Genomic DNA, 13,140 nt, shown 5'->3' on the forward strand with positions numbered 1-13,140 from the left:
ATACACAGGGTGCATCTACACAAGACACTTTACCCTGCAGGAAAGCTAATTACTGCGCAGTAAGCATCTGCATCCATATGTGTAGACACTTACTGCACATAGTAATTGGCTGCAATCATGAGTAAATTTGCTACCTGCAGATGCAAGTAGAAAATTTACTCATGATTAGTAACTGTGCAGTAGTGCATGTGTAGATGCCTGACCAGGAGCAAATGTGCTTCCAGGTAGCAGAGCAGCAGGGAGTGGAGATTGCTCTCTACCCCAGGGGAGGCTGCCCGTTGCCAGGGTGGGCTCTGCCACCAAAGCCTGAGCTGGGACAATGTCCCTCTGCCCCAGCAGGAGGGAGCTCCCAGCCCCCCTCCACAATCACAGAGTCAGGACTGGGAGATCCTTATCTCCCAACCTGAGCTCTGAGATAAGGCTCTCCCAGCCCTACCCCCACAATCACAGAGTAGAGGCTGGGAGCTCCCTCCTGCTGCCCGGGCTCCAGTACCAGAGCACACCTCAGCAACAGGCAGCTCCCATTGCTCAACCTCTGCCAGGAGACAGCTCTCTCCTGGCCCCTGGTCTAGCACCCAGGGGGAGCCTAGAGTTCCCCTGGCTGCTGCAGGGGCTGGTTTCAAGGCTGTAAGAACCGGAAGCAGTCTGCTGCTAGGAGATGTGCCTGGGAGCATTTACTCTTGAGTAGTTTACTTAGGAGTAAACTAAGTAACTGCTCCTGATCTTTTGCATATGTAGAGGTGACCACACTTAGGAATGATGACTAATCTCCCCAGGAAAACAGCAAATATCCCATTGTTTGGATCATTTCAAATTTGCCTGGGACAAAGCACCAATAAACGTAGTATAGGAGTCAATCTTGTATTTGTCCAGGAAACAAATGATCTGAGATTCAATGAGCCTGTTCTATCTTGGATTTTGTGATGAAATTTCACATTGTTGGCTATGCTGGTGGGGAAAGGGTGATCTATGCTTAACTCTGATTTCAGTTTAGGCAGTGTCATAGGTGTGATACTTTTGACAGGAGAAACATATTTTTTCCTAGTGTAAGACAAACCCAAGAGGGAGGTCCCAGTCTGGTCATCTCAGTGATAAACCATCAGCACCTTCAGAATCCCTCTGGCATTTTGCAATTAGCCAGATGTGTGTTTTCTTCCCTTTTAATTTCCTCATCCAGCTAACCTAAATTTATGAAAGAATCATCTGCCTGTGGGCTCAGAATCACAGTGTGGCCTGGCCTTGAGGGGTATCCAGAAAAGAAAGGGCTCAAGGGACCCAGGATAGAACAGCCTTGGGAACAGGGGGCCCAAACCTCTTGATGCTCTGGTTTAGCTTCTCCTCAGGATCTAGGGCTGCTGGGCCATAGAGATCATTGCTCTATAACACCCTGCTCTTTCCCCTGCCCTGATGCCTGCTTTTATATAGGAAAGGGAGCTCTATTGTTTTCATGGAAAGAGTCACTAAGTCTCAGATGATTTGCTAGTGAACAGGTGTTCCTATCCTTCAAACCGCCTTCACCATTGCTCTAACAGGCAGCTCTTGCTGGCAGACTCATTAAAGAGGTCAGTGAAGAAAACGACACTCCCCTGGAATTGAAGGCACTCTGATCAGGTTGACAGAATGTCCTATTTCTCTTCATCCTCTGCTGATGCATTGGTGTAAAACCTGACATTCTGCACAGAGGCAGGAGGATGTTCTGTTATGTCTTTTGGCTGCACAGTGGTGGAGAGATTAGAGTAGTTCAGGAGCGAGAGAGCACCACACAGACTACATGACTCATAACTTTATTATTCTAACTGGAACCAAAACTGAAAGCAAATATAGTGCCTAAGGAAATGTGCAGCATAAGTACATTTAAAGAACCAGTGTCACATATAATAGCTAATGCACAGTACCTTGCATGTTCAAAGAACTGCCATCAGTTGCCCTGCAAGGGATTTGGCTGACCAGTTTACAGTAAGTCTTTAGAGAGCTGCTGATACCTAGACAACATCTTTGTAGCTCCCCTCCACCTTGAGCCCCTGGGCTGTTTGGCAGTGTTGACTTAAAATGTGAAATCTCCTAGTTGAGGCTCCAAGCAAGTCTACCACCACTAGCACAGCAGGCAAGAGTTTCTTTAGGAGCTTCAACTAAAGTACAGCAAAGCCAGATTATATCACGTTACATAGGAGGCTGAGCTCCCTGCCATCTCCTGTGTCCTATTTAAGTGGATATTAATTTCAATTTGTTCTATACTGCCCAATAATTTTAAATTGCAGCATGACAGAGAGGACTTGCATTGAAAACGCACACTTGTTCAAGGTTGCCAGGAGGATGCTGAAGGTTTTGGCATACAGGTGTTTTCAGTACCTGGAGAAGTGGTTTGGGACTGTGGAATAATCATTCGGCAGGGGTGACTGCAGGTTGTGTAGTCATACCTGAGCTAGCCCTGGTACTGCTAGGAGCATGGCTGCATAGGCAGATCTAGGATTTTGAAAAAGGGGGTACATCAGCTACAACTGGCACTATAGGGGTGGTTGCAAACCCCACAGCATCCAGCACCTTGACCCATGCCATGGCACTTCCAGGTTGAGCTCATCCACCAGGTGTTGCGTGATGCTTAGGCCACTTCCTTACAGACCGAGACACCTGGGTTCTCTGCAGTCAGGGCAACAGTGAGGTCAGACCAGGGAGGTAGGCATGGGGGTGAGGAGCAGCTGGAACACCCCTGCTAGTGAGTAACACCAGGGGGGTGGCCCAAGACAGGCAAAGGAAGGGGAGACCCACCTGGCAGGATTGGGACTGCAGTTCCTGGGACCAGTGGGATGCAGCAGGCAATGCTGGCTTTACACCTGGCTCATAAAGCAGGATTGTATGGCTCAGCTCTAGCAGGATTGGATGTCCCTGCTCACCCAGGAGTGGGCACAGGAAGGCAGAAACTGCCTGCCACCACTCCTGGCCAAGCATGGCACTCTGTACAGCTGCTCCCTGAAGCACCAGGTTGGAGAAGGACAGAAGTAGCCCCAGGGCTCCCTCTATCCCCTAGTCCACTGGGCACAGTGGTAGTGCTGACAAAGTCCCACCTTCCTTGGCTTGTTCCCTGGGTGTTCCGCACAGGATCAAGGGCTCCAACCACTCCTTACAGGGAACGCAGGTATCCAGGGCTGTAGGGAAGTAGAGTCCCTGGTACATCTTCCAAAAAATTAACTGAACTACATAGTGGGAAAGGGCTGCAACTTCACCACTGCAACCGCACCCCCCCCCCCCACACACACACACACTCCACCCTGAGATCCATCCCTCCATGGCCATGGTAGCACAGAGCTCAGTAACTAACTGGTTAACAGTACTGACAGTGCCATTTGTCTGGTTAGATTTCCCAGTTCACACCTTAGAACTGTTTTCTCAAGTTATCTGCTATCAGTTATGTTCAGGTTGCAATGCAAAGATTTTGTTTACAATTATAAAAAAAAACTATTTTTTTTTAATGAAGCATAGAGTCTGGAACACAAATCTGTAGCCAGGGTAACTTGCAGCAAAATTCCCCACTAACAGAAACATTGACAGCACATGAATAATATCCTCTCTAAAGAGGAGATAATAGGTGCCGAGACAAGACAGCAGCCCCTGCTTCAGGAATATTATCTAGTCCAATTTTGGTTACCTTTGCTACTTGTGTAACAGAGAGGTAGGCCATTTCACAGCAGGGTGACCTGTGTTCAGTATTCACTTACCAAGTCTCTCCACAACAAGAGTTTCTGTTAATTCAAGCTCAAGCCCTGCACTCTCAGGTTGCAGTACAGAAGGTATCAGTCATTCAGGCCACTTGATATATTTCTGGCATTGATATATTTCCTGCAGAATCTAAGCTTTCATTTAAAATGAGCATAAGCATCCAGCCTTCATGAGGGCAAAGAAAACCTTCCCAAGTGAGAGGCATATATAATCTCTTGCAACACCATCTTTTGTGGTTTGCAAACAATGTGAAACATTCTGAGGGTATATTGACACTGCCGTCACAGCAGTGACTGCAGCTCACGTCAACATATCCAATCTAGCTTTCAGTGAGCTAGCTTGGGTACTGCTAGCCATGTGTCCATAAGCTCAGCATTGGCTGCAAGACCCCCACAAAAGCTAGTGAATTCTCAGACAGTGAGCCTGCCCCGGGAAGTCTACCCTACTACAGCTACATAGCTGGAAATACCTGAACCTGCCGTAAAATAGCTAGCTTGGGCATGTCTGCACAAGGTGTGGTCACAGCAGAGTCTTGACTGTTGACCTATCCTTAGAGGCATGGTTCCCTCCCTCCTGTAAATAGATTGGTGAGTTAACTTTCATGCTGAGGATGGCACTTTAATGTTAGCATTAACCCTTTTGTCACTGATAAAATGGAAAAAGGGAAGAGTGGGAATGAAACATATATGAGTGAAAATTGAGAGTTGCTACAAAGGACAAATGTGCAGGGAGGAAACAAGAAGCACAAAGACAGGGAGGCAGGAAAGAAACAGATTTATACACTTTAAATCCAGAAAGGACTCTTTTGATCATCCAGCCTGACGTATGTAACATAGGCCCTAGAATCTCCTGAATCAAGCGCATAACTTCTGGCAGAACCAAAGCTTAATGTTTAGAAGGAGACATTGAGCATTCTCTGTCCTCTGGTAAATTGCTCCACTGGTTAATGCTCTTTACCTACGTGCACCTAATTTCAAGTCCATATTTATTTAATTCCCAGCATTTGGCTATTTTTATTCCTTTTTTTCCCCTTCTATTATAGCTATCTCTTACCCAGAATCTCTTTCCTGGCTAGGTATTGAAAACTTTCAATCCAGTCCCTCCTTAACTTTTTCACAAAAATATTAAAACAAATGAGCTCCTTTAGTCTTCCACAATAGAAGGTGTGAACTGAAGGGAGTAATGGGAAAGGAAGAGCAACAAGGTTCAAAAGATCAAGGATCCTGGAGCTGAAGTAGTTTTTATGACCTGTGGAATGTGACAATCGGATACTGAACAAATAATATCTTGCTTCTAGTTAGCAGACAACGGCCATATTCAACCTGTAATCTGTTTGCAAACGTCTCTCTGACATCAATGACACATCCCCACTAGACCAAAGGGAGTATGTAGCCATGAACTGAAATCTCTGCCCCTAATTAAAGAAAATGGAAATTAGCCTTCTCTACAGGTGCATGACACCTTTGCTGTAATATTCTTCTACATAATAGTTTCTTGGGGTGTGGCAGCTATTTGTGGCTCCATTTCTAGCAGGCAAAGCAGATCAGAATCACAGAGGCCTCTGGCTGAGCAATGGCACTCCCTGCAGGGACCACAAATGGTGCTCATTATTTATTTATTGCTACATCAGCAATGCCTGGAAGGAAAGGTACAGCCTCTCTAGAGCCCGTGCTGTTTTCCTGGTCTGCCCTCTAGCATCCAGTGGCAGCCCCTGACTCACCAAAGCAAGTCAAAGGGTTTTGTTCAGTATCAAAATACAATTGGAACTAGGCTGCAAAATGGGTCATACCCATGCGACCTAGCCGCTGCTCCTGTCCTCTCTCTTTCCTCCCTCTCTTTTCTCCTTTTGCCTTTTTTTCTCCTTTTCTCCCTTGGTGTATCTTTCCCATTTCTGTTCTCTCATCTTCTCCATCCCCTGCTGGATGAGGTCGTCTTTGCCCATGAAGGACAACACTTGTTTTCTAACTGGGGAAAAATAATAAAGCAATTCTGTTGCAAAGAGGTCAGAAAGACCATATCAAGGCAGAGTGCTTTGACACTATAGGCTCCTATTTGACACTTCCAGGTTTTATCTTGTGAACGGTGTGTAGGTGCTTGTGCACCCCTACTCATGCTAGTATCAAGGGCCCTCCCATGGCACCAGTAGCATAACTAGAAGTGGGTAAGAGGATCACCCACCCCAGGTGCTAAGTTAGGAGAGCTACCAGAATTGCCCCCACCCCTGCAGAGTCCATGGTTCAACAGCAAGAACAGCTCCATGGCTTACCCATGCCGGGGACTCCAAAGCAGTCCAGGCTACTGCTGCTGTTTTAAGATCAACAGCAGAGGCAGGCAGAGCACGCAGTGGTGGCAGAGACACCCTCCAGGGACTGTCTGAGTGCTTCTGGAATGTGTAGGCTGTGGGGCTGCTCTTGCTGCCAGGACACCCCCTTCCACCACCACATGTCCCCCCTCCAACTCTCCCACAGTTTGCCTAGGGCTGCAACCCTCCTTATTAGGCCTCTGCACAGCACCCTTCAAAGGATCTCCCTGCACCCCAGAGTGCCATGGCTGACCTGGCTGACAATCACTGTTCTTCATAAAACTTTGGCCGTCTGCAGACTCTATAATCATGTAGGAGCTCTCAGAGGTTAGCACATGCAGTGCCCAGTGGGCACTGAAATGGGGATACCAGGATTTATGTGCTGAGGACAACAATATCCGGAAGAGGAGCTAGAGTTGGAGGTTAATAAGTGCCCAGAGGAAGACACCAAGCAGAGCACACTGGCGAGCACCCACTGGCCCGCAAATGAATCCAGGGAGCCAGTGGACACTGCCTGGCATAGACAACACATGGCGGGGGGAGGGGGGCACATGCCCCCCTGACAGGGCTGCTGCCACCACCGGCAGTGGCACCTGCAGGAGTTCACCAGCTCCAACCTCACCACCGATGCTGCTGGTGGTGCCTGCAGGTGCCCCCCAGACCCGGGAGGCACCAGTCACCAGTGCAGAGGTGTGACCAGATTTGGGACAGGCCTATTTGTTACAATCTGGGGATCCGGGGCTTAGGCCACCAAGCACAACCATGTCTCTCCTGAAAAGGGAGGCCCCTGGGAAACCTTGCAACCGATTCCTCAGGACAACGAGAGCCATAACAGAGAAGAGCAAGGGCAGAAGCTAGTAACAAGCGCTTCAAGGCACGTGACACCAAGCAGAGCACATGGGCCAGCGGCGCGCCCGGCCCTCAATCAACACCACGGAGCCAGCGGGCGCTGCCTACAGGGACTCGGGGCAGAAAGTCCCCCCAGCGTCCAGGTGTTAGCAAGATGCATCGACCTCCTCCAGGGTCCAAGCCAGGCCAGCCTCCCCTTGGCTGGGCGAGGGTCGGGAGGAGGTGGGCCGGGGGCACTGCTGACCGCAGGGTGCCCACACAAAGCTCACCCAAGGGGCAGGCTGGAGGAGGGGAGGGGCGCCCCACACACACGGGCTCTGTGTCCCGAGGAGCCCTCGGGGCTGGTGCAACGAGAGCAGGCCCGAGGGCTCCGCCGCCCAGCAGGCCGGGCGCGGCGGGCCCCAAGTATAAATGGGCCGGCGGCGGGCGGGGCCGCAGGAGGAAGGCGCGCTGTTCCGGGAGGCAGCAGCCCCGGGGTCAGGTGAGCGGGGCTGCGGGAGAGGGGCACCAGGCCGCGGCCCTTTTAAGCCATGCCCCAGCAGGCTGCGGGGCCGTGGGCGGGGGAGGAGGGGCTGGCGGGGTCGGGCCGCGGGCTGATAGCTGCACCATGAACAGGGCACAGCTGAAGCGAGCGGGCATCCTGCGCATGGCGCTGAGCGGTGCCGCCGACCCGCTGCTGCCGGCCGAGGGGGATGGCAGCGGCCGCCGGGAGCCGCCCTTCGCGCTCCGCGCCGCGCGCATCGCGCTGGTGGTCTGCGTCTACTGGGCCATCTCCATCACCATGGTGTTCCTCAACAAGTACCTGCTGGACAGCCCCACGCTGGGCCTGGACGCGCCGCTCTTTGTCACCTTCTCCCAGTGCGCTGTCACCACCCTGCTGTGCAAGGGGTTCAGCCTGCTGGCTGCCTGCAGCCCGCCGGGCGCACTGGACTTCCCCTCGCTGCGCCTGGACCTCAAGGTGTCGCGCAGCGTGCTGCCCCTGTCCCTTGTCTTCATCGGCATGATCACCTTCAACAACCTGTGCCTCAAGCACGTCGGCGTGGCCTTCTACAACGTGGGCCGCTCGCTCACCACTGTCTTCAACGTCCTGCTCTCCTACCTGCTTCTCAAGCAAACCACCTCCTTCTACGCCCTGCTGACTTGCGGGGTCATCATAGGTGAGTAGAGCCAGGCAGTGGCGGGGGAGGGAAGTCTGTGGTCGAGGGGTCGAGCGAGCCTCCCTCTGTTTCCGTGCTGCAGAGCAATACCTGGTGCACGTTATGTAGAGCTCTGTAAAGCTGCATCACTTTATAGAGCTCTGCCTGCCCCTGTGAGATGGGATGATCCTTTTCATGTTTTTGTAGAGGGAGGTGTCGGTGACCCAGATTTGTCCAAAGTCGGACAGTTCATTGGTGACAGAGCTGATGTCAGGACACAGAGCCTCAAGTGCCTGACGTCTAGTGCCACGTGCTCGCAGCCTGCAACTCGGTTGTCTTGCCTAGCACGGGGGGATGAAGCGGATTGTCGTTCTTGCTGCCAAAGTACCCTGGCCCTTGCCGCCGCGTTATCCAAGTGCCTCATTCATTAATAAATGTATTCCCCATTGGACAGGAAAATACTACATCTCCACTTTATAGATGGGGAAACTAAGGCATGAAGATTGGTGATGGAGCAGGAAATTGAATCCAGATCCACTGGCTTAATCGCAGGACTATTTTTCCTTTTTTTGTTCTTCCCATGTGTATAAAAACTCTTATGTTACTGTAACTTCTGGCCTTTCTTCCTTGCTCTGTCACAGACACACAGCCTAACTTTGGGCAAGTTGCTGTACGCCTCTGCCACGTGTGAATAAAACTCCTCTTTCATAAACTGTAGAACTGTACTCGGTGCCTCACCCAACTAGTCTTCACAGAATTTAAGCACTAAGTAATTCCAACCTACTCTTGTGACTCTGAAGATGAATCTGTTAATATTTTTACACGCAGTTCCTCATCCTATTTAAATTACTATAGGAGCACTTTTTTCCACTCCTGTTCTGTAACCAACTTGGGCAGCACTAAAAAAAACTTCAGCTAGTACCATATGGAGTAAGGAGCCAGGAGCCAGTCCATATGAGTTTCCTGTATAGGAGCAAGTATAAGATAAATAGAGTAGGGATGGATGTCAAATGATCGTAGTGATGTAAGGAATTTAAAGGAGGGTTGTGGAACTGGCTGCCTGGGACGTACTGGGAAGCCGAGTGCAGACCTTTCACCTCTAGGCCCTAAGCACAGATAAGAAGGTCATTGCCATTTGAGGACAGGACAAATTGGAGGCCTGAGGTAAATTAGTTGGTCTCTGGTATTCACTTAATCTCTACAGAGGCAGGCCAAGTGTTGTGCAAGACTTCTATCCCTGGTGGTTGAGATGATGAAGCAGACCTGTCTGGCTCAGAAAGATGTTTAGCCATTTTGACGTTTGAATAATGCAAACAACCAGCTCCAGGTGATTCCAGATTTGGGTGGCAGGCACTGCTGAAGGATGTACCTTTTGCCAACTATAGGTTACTTGATGGATTACTCTAAGTCTTTTTCCCTTGGGTTTTACTTCTGCCACATGGTTCCTGACCTAGCACACAGCAAGACAGGTTGCTTCCCGGTCCTTCTGCCATCCTTGTGCAAAATGTTTACCTACGTTGAACCAAAGTTGTATGTTTAGTTGGTGGTGTGTGATTAAAGCACGTGTGCTTTGGACTATTCTCTTAAAGGTAAAATGAAGGCCATAGCTCAGGTCCCGGGAGAAAGACAAAGGACATAGTTACTTTCCAGGTAACTGGATGCAAAGAAGGCTTCACATTCAGTTGCTGCTTTAGAATCTGTGGACTTTTGCTCAGAGGTCTTGGGTTTTGTGACATGCATGCACTCTGCCCCGGCCACTTTCTCCCTGTTTAAAAAATGCAGCAGAGGCTATATGGGTCATGGAGTCTTGAATTTCTCTCCAAGGCAGGTACTAGTGAGGTTTACTGCACCACTGAATCTAATGTTATGTCTTAACTATACTTTTTTTCAAAGATGCCTTAAAAGGACAAACTAAGGTACTTATCTCTTTTCCTCCTTGTATTTATGCTGGAGAAAGGAAGCCTAGCAAGCTCCTTGGAGTGCATGTCTTCTTTAGTTTTGTGGGCTTCTTGGTTGCAGGTTTTTGTGTCAGTTTTGGCAGCCTGAGAAACTTTGTCCCTTTCTAGCCTGAACCTGGAGAATGGTGAGATCTCAATATCCATAGAACAAAGATAGTGAAAGTTGAGCAGCTGAGCTGGTTTCTCTTCTATTTCTTTTCAAGCCAAACTGTAATTTTGGGTAATACCTTTCTTACTACAGTGATGAACTAAACACTTGGAAAACTCTACATCTCAAACAAAATCAGACAGGATGCTTCTGACTCCTCTTCTTAGGGTTCAAACAGGATGAGGGGTACCACTCTGACACTGCCTTTGTGCTCTGGGTTGCTTTTTGTCTTCATAAGATGGAAGGGCAATTCACAAACATTGTTTGTTTATTTTCATTTTTTTTATATAATCCTTTGCCTGTTGGTTTTTATAAATGCAATTTTTGTATGTAGCATCTTGGTTTTTTGTCACTTTCTGGTCCCCCTGTCAATATGTCACCAATTTTTGTCTGCTTTGCAGGTGGCTTCTGGCTGGGTATAGACCAGGAAGGAGCAGAAGGTACCTTGTCATGGATTGGCATAGCCTTTGGGATCCTGGCAAGTCTTTGTGTCTCCCTCAATGCCATCTATACCAAGAAAGTTCTGCCTGCTGTGGATAGCAGCATCTGGCGTCTGACCTTCTACAACAATGTGAATGCGTGTGTCCTATTCTTGCCCCTTATGTTATTGTTTGGTGAGTTTCACACCCTCTACCACTTTGATAAGCTGGGAGACCCCAGCTTCTGGGGTATGATGACCCTCGGTGGAGTGTTTGGTTTTGCCATCGGGTATGTGACGGGACTCCAGATAAAGTTCACAAGCCCACTCACCCATAATGTCTCTGGAACAGCTAAAGCCTGTGCCCAGACAGTTTTGGCTGTTGCCTACTATGAGGAGACAAAAAGTTTCCTGTGGTGGACGAGCAACATGATGGTTCTGGGGGGATCCTTTGCATATACATGGGTAAAAGGGCTGGAGATGAGGAAGGTACAGGAAGAATCGTCTCCAAAACCAGGTGAGAAAAGTGAGACTGGTGTCTAGTACCTCTGCTGCTGTGTCTGTAGAATGGAGCTTTGGAAAATGAGCCAAGAGCAGAAACTTTCAGGGCAGAAAAATCACAAACTTATAAAATTCATGGGGCATTTGTCTCAAGAGTTGAAGCCAAAGGCCTACCATATACAACAGTTTCTGCAATGGTAATGAGGGATGGAAGGATGCTATTTCCAGTGGAGTTCATCCTGTTTCTTGAACTGGAAAGGGGGATGTAGGAGACAAAGGGCTTTTCTGTGTTGATGCCTTTTTTAAACAACTGTTACCATTGGTAACTTACCAATTATGCACCATATGGAAACCCTTACTGTGAGGGAGGGGGGAACAGCATTTTTGCTGTGTAGCTGGGGATACATATTGGCAGCCAACTACATGGTCTTGAATACAATGAGATCCCGTACCTAAAAATAAGGGAGGGAAAGATAGCAGAATGGGCAGCCTGGCTTCTACACGAATGTTCCCCTCCTATTATAAATGGAAATAGCTGTTCTTCCCATTCCTGTCCTTTTACAAGTCACAGGTGGAAAATCCCTTCACTACAAGTTCTGAGTGCATCTAGCAGAAGGACATGCCTCTGAATTTCGTGTCTAAACAGCCAGTAACTCTTCTGGTTGAGATTCCTCAAGATAGTTTGCTACCTCTTTTCTGCATCCACAGGATATGTGTGTTCCAAGAAATCATTACAAAGGAGGGACCAAATCTTAGTCTCCTTTCTTGAGACTGGCAGCTTTCCTTGTGTAGGTGGGAAGGATACTGGCTTTTTTCACATAAAGTTACTGGATACTCTGGACTCTGTGTTGTGGAGTAACTAGGTCTTTTTTCCTTGTGGGTTTCTGAAGTATTTTCCTCTCCATGGTGAGGATCCAAAAATAGCCAGTTGAAGAAAATCAGCCTTTTATCATTTTCTCTTCAAATACAGGAAACAAATAATGCTCTCATAAGTTAGGCCAGTTTCAGGCTGGGTTATTACTTGCCTACTATGCCTGCCTTCCTGGGGACCTTTTCTAGAAGATTCACTACAGAACTGATGCTTAGGCATGGAAAACGCCATTATTCCACTTCAGTAGCAGCACGTGGGGATAAAAGGTAAATCTTTTACCAAGAAATCCCAGGCCCTATCAGAAGGGTGAATGGAGCTGGTGCAGAACTTTGTACTCTGGCACTCTCTGCAGGGTCAAACTTGTGCAGGAACCTTTCCCTCTCCTGTCCCATCAAGTGCCATCTGAGGCTGCATTATACAGTCACTTTTCTCTCCTCCTCATTCCTACAGGTGTTGACCTTCATTCCCTAGTAATTACTGTCCTAGCTTTATTTACACCCTGAGTCCTCTCACATCCAAAGATTATTTTAAGTATGGTGTGCTGGTATAACCTATTCTCAGTATCCGCTGAGCGATCTTAAATAGCACCAGATTGCTGCTATGAAAGCAATCTGACTTTTTTTTTTTAATCTTTTCTTTTTTTCCTACTCTGTCCTTGCTAGCTCAGTTTTTCCTAAATTTCAGGAAACCAAGGTCACTGGAATTCTAAATTCAATTTGCTTTGTTAATGATAGCCTCCCTCCCCATTTTTATTTCCTTTGGTAAAGGGTGGAATTTTTCCCATAGTTTGAGTTTTTTACTGGGATAGATTTTAGAGTTGCAAACATTGACCTGTGATTGTAAAACATATAAATAAAATTATGAATTGGTATCTTGGGGGTGGTTTCTTCTACAATGTTGTCAAAGGTTCAGGGGAACAGTGGGCGGGGAGAAGATTGACTTTCCAAGCCCATTTCTAAAATGTTTCAGTTAATGGTACCATTTGTGGGTTTTCACAGGGTCTGGCTAAGAAGTGAAGGAGCTGTTAGTCCTGTATTACATAATGGATAAATGCTGATTCTGCCTGGATTTCAGCCAACATATTCTCCAGTAGGATAAATGGGGGAGGGATATGAAGAACAGGTTCTAGTGAGTTTAATTTTCCAAGAAGGAAAGTGTGATTGTAGCCTGTGTCCTGTAAAAAAAAAAAAAAAAAAATCCCCAAAAAACCTGCTCTTGTTCACCCCTTCTGGTGCTGCTTGAG

General features: G+C 48.1%; 1 protein-coding gene across 1 annotated transcript; it reads left to right on the plus strand.

The window, feature by feature from the left end:
• Nucleotides 1-7,435: 7,435 nt before the first annotated feature.
• Nucleotides 7,436-12,773, plus strand: SLC35C1 (solute carrier family 35 member C1). The gene is made up of 2 exons (XM_019552256.1): nt 7,436-8,022; nt 10,509-12,773. Exons 1-2 carry the CDS (start codon nt 7,473-7,475, stop codon nt 11,066-11,068), a joined length of 1,110 nt encoding a protein of 369 aa, XP_019407801.1. The 5' UTR covers nt 7,436-7,472; the 3' UTR covers nt 11,069-12,773.
• Nucleotides 12,774-13,140: the final 367 nt, after the last annotated feature.

Source organism: Crocodylus porosus, unplaced genomic scaffold, assembly GCF_001723895.1.
Source record: "Crocodylus porosus isolate Cpor-Errol unplaced genomic scaffold, CroPor_comp1, whole genome shotgun sequence".
In the NCBI taxonomy this organism is placed as follows: Eukaryota; Metazoa; Chordata; order Crocodylia; family Crocodylidae; genus Crocodylus; species Crocodylus porosus.